At 36.3% G+C, this 10543-nt stretch overlaps 1 protein-coding gene across 2 annotated transcripts in view; it reads right to left on the bottom strand.

Annotated features, from left to right (window-relative positions):
* Positions 1-10543, bottom strand: part of ZC3H13 (zinc finger CCCH-type containing 13) — a 92502-nt gene that overhangs the window by 31218 nt on the left and 50741 nt on the right. For both annotated transcript variants that reach the window (XM_011939943.1, XM_011939935.1), the window contains exon 8: positions 9241-9438. In XM_011939943.1, coding sequence (XP_011795333.1) covers positions 9241-9438 — 198 coding nt within the window. The remainder of the gene's footprint in view (positions 1-9240; positions 9439-10543) is intronic.

The following is a 10543-nucleotide window of genomic DNA, read 5'->3' as shown; positions in this document are numbered from 1 at the left end:
AAAAAAAAAAAAAATCTCATACAACTTCTAGATAATACAAGAACATCTTCACTAAAGTACTAATAATTTTGTTCAGATTTCATTTTTGCATGCACAAATGCAGTACGGTTGGCTCCTGAACAACATAGGGTCACACTAATGTGAGTTTTCTTCTGGCTCTGCCAGCCTTGAGACAGCAAGAACAGCCCCTCCTTTTTGCACTTCTCCTAGCCTCCTTAAAGGGATGATCTTTATAATGATCCACTTCCACGTAATGAATAGTAAATATATTTTCTCTTCCTTATGATTTTCTTAACATTCTTTTCTCTAGCTTACTTTGTAATAAGAATACAGTATATAATACAAATAACATACAAAATATGTGTTAATCAAATGTTTATGTTATCAGTAAAGTTTCCAGTTAACAGTGGGCTACTAGTAGTTAAGATTGGGGGGAGCCAAAAGTTATGCAAGGATTTTCAACCGTACAGGGGGTTGATCTCCCAATGCCTTCATTGTTCAAGGGTCAACTGTAATTTCAAAAGTTTCAATTAAAGAATAAAAAATGTTAAAGACAACCCTTAAATTAACCCATCCTTTAATGCCATTCAAATCCAGAATAATTTAACAACTAATACTTTTATGAAACATGGTTCAAGATAAGAGCCTTACATAGACTTATTCAACAACATGGCTTGAACTAAAAACTGTACCTACCAATGTGATCAAGGGTTAGAAAAAGACAAATAGCTGGTACTCCTGCCACACACACGTGGATGGTTTTTAAGCTCCCAGAATAAGAGAATCAATATTTAAAATACAATAAAACCCAAATACAACACACACTGGTATAAGACAACTGGTTCCTTCCGCTTGGTGGAACCAGTTAAAGTTACTACTTTCTGCTGGGGATAGGATAGGGTGGGGTGGCAAGAATATGAAGCAGAGGACCAATCCAGGCCAAGAAACAGCAGGCAATCCAGTTTTGGAAGACGAAGGTGCAGAAGTCCCTGATCTGCATTTCCCAGACATAATACCTTCCTAGATCAGGCCACTGGGTGCCAAAGAAGGGAGATTTCTGAAATCACTGCCAATGGCCTGGAAGTCCCATCTAGTCACAGGAGCCAAAATTCTTCCCATGGTCATTTAACTATCAGTGAAAAAAAAAAAAAAAAAAAATGCCACAACCTGGCACCAAACCACAGCCAGATTAGGATGGATTTTGACAGTGCAGGTGGGGGCTATTTTATTAATGTCATTATAACACAGCCCTACATTCTTTACAGAATTGACTCCACATTATGCATTTCTGACTGAATCAACTATTGGAATAGGACTAAACTTCCAACCACCAGCTGCTACTAAAAACCTCTCTGAAAATACTTGAGAAGAGCCTCCCTCAAGTCTCCGATTTCGCAAAGCATGTTGGACAAAAGCTAAAAGTACAATTATTTAGGGTCATAATATCTTTCTAGATATGAGTTTCTCTCCCAAATTCAACAAATTTTCCCAACATCATACCTACTGAAGAGAGTCCAAGCCTTGGTTAATTTCACTAAATGTGAAAAGCTTCTTTTTTATCCATTGTGAACAAATTGTTTTGATGTTTATAAAATGATTTCATTCTTAACATAAGCCTTTCATAAGCTTAGTGTGCAATATAATCATGTTTGGCTATATTACAAACCCCACATATTTGGAAACACTATTTCACACACATACACCCACACCCCACCACATTATTCTACTTATACTAGCAGAGCTTTTGGAAATATTTTTGCTCACTGCTGCAATACCAGCTTTAGAACAGGTACTCAAGTAACTGTTGGATGAATAAATGAATTAGCACTTTTACTTCAGCACACCGCCTCCTAGTAAGCTTTCTGAGGCCTCACCAGAAGCAGATGCTGGAGCCATGTATGTACAGCCTGCAGAACCATGAGCCAATTCAACTTCTTTTCTTTATAAGTTACCTTGTCCCAGGTATTTCTTTATAGCAATACAAGAACAACCTGATACAACTACTATCAAGTAATAAGCAGATTTCTACATTCAGGTAACTGTGTTGGAATGATTTTTTTTAATTAGCTATGCTCTGAGTACTATTTTCTCATTTGGCCACAAAGTCCTACAACCTAGCATTATGATTAAAATATATCCCTGTCAGTAAAATCATACTGAAACCAAAATATCTGGCAGAATGAGCTACATGCAATTGTCAGATGATTTTTCTGATTATTATCCAAGAAGATTTTGTGTTTAAACCCTTGTTCCTAAAATACTACTAATGTATTACTTTCCTGATTTGGCATGGGAAAGTATACAGAATATATACTAATATAAGTGAGTACACTTATAAAAGCAAGTATTACAGATCTACCAAAAGATCATCATAAATATTCAATTTAGGATTATCTAGGCATAATAGGTTAGGATTATTAACACAGAGTATTCCCTTCAAAAATTATCTTTCTGACTAAATACCTAAAATAAACTTAATTTCCCTTTGATTTACATCTCTTCTAAACAATTTACAGGAAAAAAAAAATTAGTTTAGTTTGTTGGGTTCCCACCATAGTAGGCCCCGCTTACCTTTTCTTTTGCTTTCCCTGGTCAACCACAGTCCAAATATACTAATGGAAACTTCCAGAAAAAAACAATTCATATGTTTTATAAATTGCACACACTTCTAAGTGGCACAGTGAAATCTCCTGTCGTTCCACTCTATCCTAACCTGGACATGAATCGTCCCTTTGTCCGGTAACCATACGCTGTATGCACTTGCTCACTGATCACTTTGTAGCCATCTCAGTTATCAGATTGACTTGCAGTTTGGCAACAGCAGTAATTATGCAGTTTGAGTAAACCTTATTTTACTTAATAATGGCCCCAAGTGCAAAGAGGAGTGATGCTGGCAATTTGAACATGCCAAAAAAAAAAAAGCTATAAAGTACTTCCTTTTGAGTTCTCAGGAAGAAAAACTGTATGCTGAGGTTGCAAAAATCTACAATAAGGAATATTCTATATGTGAAATTATGAATAAAGAAAAAGAAATTCATGCATCGTATATACAAGGTTCAGCACTATTTGTCATTTCTGGCATCTACTGAGGGTCTTGGAATGTATTCCCTGAGAACAAGGGGGGTAGAAATAGTATTTTACTATTCTCTGTAAAGAGCAGGTCATGGAAAGTTTATTTTAAAAAAATATTATGGGAAATTGCTATATTTTCTGAAAGCAGAGTAATAAATCCATAAGACTTTTTCTCTGCATAAATGACTAGTACTCAGGTTTTGATCAACATTGCATAAATAAATCAAAGCTGAGTAAAGTTGGAAGATACTGATAACATTCATTTAAGAGCTGAAGTCTCCAAATCATTCAATTAAAAATTAACCACATGATAGAATTTTCTATTAAACTTACAAATACTCTGGGAAGAGCACATTTTTAACAAACTTGACATGCCAATGACAGTTTGGGAGGAAAGTACTCAAATCCTTGACATCAGGTTAGTGTCCTAGGCTTCAAGAATGATTCATGATTCTAACATGTTTTTGGAGAGGGGAAAAATCATGAACTTTTCTAGAAGGGTATGGGCACTCTCCCTCACCAAAACACATACACAGGCAAAGTTTTATACATAACTCAAGAAGCTTGTAGACCCCTAAAATTGACTTCGGGTTAGAAGCACCTGATATAGAAGGTCAGACAACTGAGACACAATTATCTATTATGAATCATGGATAATTCAGTAAGCATTAACTGTTACAACTTATTTTTGAATTTGGACAACTGAGTCACAGAGAAAAGCTAGAAGGATTTAAAGTCAGAGGATCGTGTAGCATTGTTGCATCTCCTATGCCATGTGTATGCACACCTATGCCATGTAAATGGGTAACTCAATAGAAAGCCATCCTTTAAGAAATGTAAGCAACTGCTTATATCCAGTAAGCCTAGTGGGTCATATTTGGAGGGGGGCAAAAAAAAAAACCAAAGCCAAAACCCACATATTTGGAAACACTATTTTACAAACACACACAGACACACACACACACATACCCCATCACTGTATTACTTCTACTTGTACTGTCAGATGAATGAATTCGCAATTTTACTTAAGCACAACACCTCCTAGTAAACAAAACACCACTAATACGCCCATTATAACATTCAAAGTATTTTTAAGGGGCATTTTTTTCCAAAAGGAATTTAGACACTAAAATTTAATTACATTCCTTATCAATCTGAAGACAGTGACAAAGATACTGTTTAGTTTTAACATTAATACAGGTACACCTCAGAAACAGGTTTGGTTCCCATAATAAAGCAAATATCACAGTAAAGTGAGCCACACAAATGTTTTGGTTTCCTAGTGCCCACACAAGTTATGTTTACACTATACTGTAGTCTTTGAAGTGTACAATAGATTTATATCTAAAAAAGTACAGGCCGGGCGCGGTGGCTCACACCTGTTAGCACTTGGGGAGTCCGAGATGGGTGGATCACGAGGTCAGGAAATCAAGATCATCTTGGCTAACACGGTGAAACCCCATTTCTACTAAAAATACAAAAAAAATTAGCCGGGCGTGGTGGCAGGTGCCTATAGTCCCAGCTATTCAGGAGGCTGAGGCAGGAGAATGGCATGAATCTGGGAGACAGAGTTTGCAGTGAGCCAAGATCACGCCACTGCACTCCAGCCTGGGTGAGAGAAAGAAACTCCAAAAAAAAAAAAAAAAAAAAAAAAGAAAAAAAAAAAGAAAGTACATAACTTAATTTTTAAAATACTTTATTGTTTAAAAAAATGCTAACAATCATCTAAAAAAAAAAAAAAAGAAAGTACATAACTTAATTTTTAAAATACTTTATTGTTTAAAAAAATGCTAACAATCATCTAAGACTTCAGAGAGTTGTTATCATTTTGTGGGTAAGGGTACTATCTTGATGCTGATGGCTGTTGACTGATGAGGGTGAAGGCTGCAAAAGGCTGAGAAGGCTGTGGCAATTTCTTAAAATAAGACGATGATGAAGTTTGTCACATCAATTGACTCCTCCTTTCAGAAAAGATTTATCTGTAGCATGTGATGCTGTTTAATAGCATTTTACCCACAATAGAATTTTCAAAACTGGAGTCAGCTGGGGATGGTGGCTCAAGCCTATAACTACAACGTTTTGGGAGGCTGAGGCAGGAGGATTACTTGAGCCCAGGAGTTCTAGATCAGTCTGGACAACATAGTGAGACCTCATCTCTACAAAAAAATTTTTAAAATTAGCTGAGTGTGGTGATGCATGCCTGTAAGCCCAGCTACTTGGGAGGTTGAGGTGGGAGGATCACTTGACCACTTGATGGGAGGCGGAGGCTATAGTGAGCTGAGATGGCGCCAGTGAACTTAAGCCTGGGTAACAGCGAGACACAGCGAGCTGAGATTGCGCTAGTGCACTTAAGCCTGGGTAACAGCGAGAACAAAAACAAAAAACAGCACACATATACACAAAAAACAAACCTGGTACTCTCAAACCCTGCTGCTGCTTTGTCAACAAAGTTTATGTGACACTCTAAATTATTTGGTGTCACTGTCATTTAAAACATGTTTCTAGCATCTTCACCAGGAGTAGATTCCATCTCAAGAAACCACTTTCTTTGTTCATCCATATGAAGCAACTCCTCATCCGTTCAAGTCTGATTTGAGATTGCAGCAATTCAGTTACATCTTCAGGATCTACTTTTAATTCTAGTTTTCTTGCTATTTCCACCACATCTGCAGTTACTTCTTTCAATAAAGTCTCGAACCTCTCAAAGTCATCCATGAAAGTTGTAACTGACTTCTTCTAACTCCTGTGAATATTAATATTTTGACCTCCTCCCGTGAATGACAAATGTTCTTAATCGCATCTTGAATAGTAAATCCTTTCCATAAAGTTTTCAATTTACTTTGCCCAGATCTATCAGGGGAATCACTATCCATGACAGCTGTGGCCTTATAAAATGTATTTTTAAAATAAGACTCAAAAGTAAAAATTAGTCTTTGATCCATGGGCTGTAGGGTGCCTTTTGTGTTAGCAGGCATGAAACTATTACTCTCTCCTTACATCTCCGTCAGAGCTCCTGTGTAAACAGGCACATCATAAACAAGCAGTAGTATTCTGAAAAGAATCTTTTTTTCTGAGCAATAGGTCTCAATAGTGGGCTCAAAATATTTAGTAAACCATGCTGTATACAGATGTGCTGCCACCCATACTTGCTGTTCCACTTAAGAGCACAGGCAGAGTAGATTTAGCATAATTCTTTAAAATCCTAGGATTTTCAGGATGGTAAATGAGCACTGGCTTCACCTTAAAACCCCCAGCTGCACTAGCCCCGAATGAGAGAGTCAGCCTGTCCTTCGGAGCTTTGAAGCCAAGCATTGACTTCTCCTCTCCGGCTGTGAACATCTTGGATGGCATCTTCTTCCAATAAGGCTGTATCAACTACAATGAAAATTTGTTTAGTGCGGTCAACACCAATTATCTTATCTAGATCTTCTGGATAACTTGCCACTGTTTCCTCATCGGTATGTGCTGCTTCATCTTGCACTTTTGAGCTATGGAGATGGCTTCATTTGTTAAATGTCATGAAGTAACCTCTGCTAACTTCAAACTTTTTTCCTGCAGCTTCCTTACCTCTTTCAGCCTCGAAAGAATTAAACAGAGTTAGGACCTTGCTCTGGATTAGACTCTGGCTTAAAGGAATGTTGTGGCAGATTTCACTTGTGGTTGCTTTGACCTTTTATCCAGCCCACTCAAACTTCCTCCGCATCAGCAATACAGCTGTTTTGCTTTCTTCTCATTCATATGTTCATTGGAGTAGCACTTTAAATTTCCTTCAAGAACTTTACCTTTGCATTCACAACTTAGCTGACTGGCACAAGAGGTCTAGCTTGCCACCTAAGTTTTCAATATGCCTTCCTCACTAAGCTTAATAACTTCTAGCTCTTGATTTAAAGTAAGAGACTCTTCCTTTTTACTTGAACACCTAGAGGCCACTACATGTAGGGTTATTAGTTGCCTAATTTCAATAACATCTCAGGGAACTGAGAGGGAATCGTTGTGTGTCAGGGAATAGAGAGGCCCAAGGAGATGGTGAGAGACAGGGGACTAGCCAGTCAGTAGGGCAGTCAGAACACACACATTTGCAGACAAAGTTCACTGTTTTATATGGGTGCAGTTCATGATGCCTCAAAACAATTACAATGGTAATGTTGACAATTACTGATCACAGTCCACCACCATAACAGATATAGTAACGATGAAAAGGCTTGAACTACTTCAAGAATTACAGGGATACAAAGTGAACACGTTATTAGAAAAGTGGCACTGATAGGCTTGTTTAATTCAGGGATGCCACAAACCTTCCATTTGTAAAAATACACAACATCTGCGAGGTTCAATAAAATTGGTGCACCTGTAATTTCTTTAGTCGAAGTAATAGAGACAAATGAAAATAACAGCCCCACCTAAGAACCTTGGTAATTAAATTAACTCTTCCTAAACCAAAACGTCTTTTTCCAACCTTGTCACATATGGCTGTAGAACTCCAGTGCGTGCAGATCAGCTATTTATATAATCTTCCAGTATTCCTAGCTCTGTTGTTTCATGTCTTTAGATGAAAACAAAACAAAACAAAACAAAAAACCAAGTTCAGATTTGTCTACATACTAAGTAACAGGTGAGTCCTATGCATACCATTTAGGGATAACCCAGGGAGAAAAACTGGAAAATGAAGGATCAGCCTGTGTAATATTCAAGTCCTCATAATACAAATGTTTTTGCCATTTAAATGATAAACTAAGAATAGGTGTTAAGAACCATCTCTCAGAGACTTCTTAGTCACAATATCAAAATAAAAGTACAAAGAACCATTAGGGAAAACTAAAGGCTTTACTGATAGAATGTCAATCACCAAAAACATTTACATGTACTTTTCACAAACACACCTGCTGGACTGAGTAAAATATAGAGTATAGTTTAAAAAAACATACTTAAGAATTGTGAAGGCTCTAGTTAACCGTTCTCTTGCATGCCAAGAAAAACAATTAACAGAGTGGAAGAAAAAAGCAACATATGGAATAGGAAAAAATATTTTAAAATCTTATCTCTGATAAGGGTTTAATATCCAGAATATATAACGAACTCCTAGAACTTAACAGAAAAAAACCCAAACAACCCAATTAAAAAATGGGCAAAGAACTGGAAAGACATTTCTCCAAAGATGATATACAAATGGCCGACAAGCACATGAAAGGATGTTCAACATGACTAATCATCAGAGAAATACCAATCAAAACCTCAATGGGATAACACCTCACCTCAATGAGATAAACACACCTATTTGAATAGCGACTATAAAACAAACAAAAACAGAAAGTAAGTGTTAGTGAAGGTATGGAGAAATTGGAACACTTGTGTACTGTTGGGAATGTACAACAGTGCAACTGCCATGGAAAACAGTATGGAGGTTTCTCAAAAAATTAAAAATAGAATTATCATATGATTCAGCAACTCTACTTCTGGGTATATAGACAAAAGAACTGAAAGCAGGGTCTCAAAGGGATTATTTACACATTCATTCTCATAGCAGCACTATCAATAATAGCCAGGAGGTCAAAGAACCCAAACATCCATCAAATGGATGAATGGATAAATAAAATGTGGCATATTCATACAATGAAATATTATTCAGCCTTAAAAAGGATGGAAATCCTGTCACATGCCACAGCAAGAAGAAACCCCGAGGACATTCTGCTAAGCAAAATAAGCCTATCAAAAAAGACAAACACTATGATTCCACTTATATGAGGTATCTGAAGCAGTCAAATTCACAGAAACAAAATAGGATGTTAGTTACCAGGAGCTGGGAAAAGGTGGAAAGGGGGAGTTATTTTTTGATCGATACAGAGTTTCAGATTTGCAAAATAAAAAAGTTCTGGAGAATTGTTTCACAATGTAAAAATACTTAACACTACTAAACTATAAACTTTAAAATGATGAAGATGGTACATTTTATGATTTTTTACCACAATAAAAAAATTCAAATATAAATTGTAAAAGTTAATGCTTACTGAATTATCATAATAGATATTATGGGAATTATTAAAATAAATATACACACTATTGTAAACAAAACTAAAATATCCAATATGCTAATGCCCCAAAGCTTCTGAAAAGTAAATATTCTATAGTCTACAAAAGTTAATATTGTTAAAAATATACAATCCTACTTACCTTGGCTTGTCTCTCTTTTCTCTTTGTCTTTCAAAATCTCGTCCTCTGTCCTTTCCATCTCTTGTTTTTTCTTCTATCCTGTCTTTTACTTTGTATTTTTCTTTGTATTTTTTCCCCAGAGCAATATCTTCTGGTATAGGAGGGGGTGGACTAGGAGTACGTGGTCCTTTCTTTTTACTTTGGTTGCTTTTTGAATTTCTGAAGGTAACACAAAGCTATCATTAGAGGTTCAAATATGCCAAAAGGGTATTTTTTAAAGCCTTCTTAAAAACAGCAGTGTTCCTTTATATTACTTGCCCTTTATTATTTTGTACACTACTAACCAATATCCAGAAGAAAAAACACAGAAATGGGTGAAGAATTAATTTACTTAATACTTATTTTGTTAACACTGCTTATTATTATATAACTTTAAAGGGGCAGGTTTCTGAGAAAAGACAGAGGTTAAATAGGAAGACACTTTCAGAAAAGATATTAATACAATGACTGTTTACATTTTTTTTTAAGACATAGAAAAGTAGACAAAGAAAGCAAAAATTACCTATAATTCTACTACTCAAGGAGAACTATTTTCAACATCTTGAATATTTACATACTTTTGCCATATATCTTTCTTTCTCTGTCTACTCATTTAAAACTGGGTATTCAAATGCAAAAGAATGAAGCTAGACCTTTATACTGTACCAGATCAAAAATTAACTCAAAATAAAGACCTAAGCATAAAAGCAAAAACTATAAAGATCCTAAAAGAAAATATAGAAGAAAAGCTTCATGACCTTGGACTTGGCAACGATTTCTTGGCTATGACACCAAGGCACAGGTAACAACAAAGCAAAAATAGACAAATGAGACTACATCGTTTTAAAAGTTTTGCATGTCAAAGGACACAATCAACAAAGTGAAAAGGCAATTTATAGAATGGGAGAAAATATGTGCAAATCATATACGTATATATATAGTCACAACTATTTTCTCTCATCATTGGAAATGGGTAACTCTACGTGTGTGTGTGTGTGTTACACACATTCATGGAATACCCTATTACAATATTCTGTAAAATTTTAAAATACTGAACACAGACATAGTGCGAGCATCTTTCTGTAACATAAAGTAGATTCAGGTGGCCCTGCCTGTAATCCCATCACTTTGGGAGGCCAGGGGGGAGGGGTGGGGGGGTGGATCACTTGAGGTCAGGAGTTCGAGACCAGCCTGGCCAACATGGTGAAACCCTATCTCTACTAAAAATACAAAAATTAGCCGGGCGCGGTGGCTCAAGCCTGTAATCCCAGCACTTTGGGAGGCC

The sequence above is a fragment of the Colobus angolensis genome, unplaced genomic scaffold (assembly GCF_000951035.1).
Source record: "Colobus angolensis palliatus isolate OR3802 unplaced genomic scaffold, Cang.pa_1.0 Scaffold101, whole genome shotgun sequence".
In the NCBI taxonomy this organism is placed as follows: domain Eukaryota; kingdom Metazoa; phylum Chordata; class Mammalia; order Primates; family Cercopithecidae; genus Colobus; species Colobus angolensis.
The sequence above is the reverse complement of the archived record's forward strand: the minus strand, read 5'-3'. Positions and strand labels throughout refer to the sequence as shown.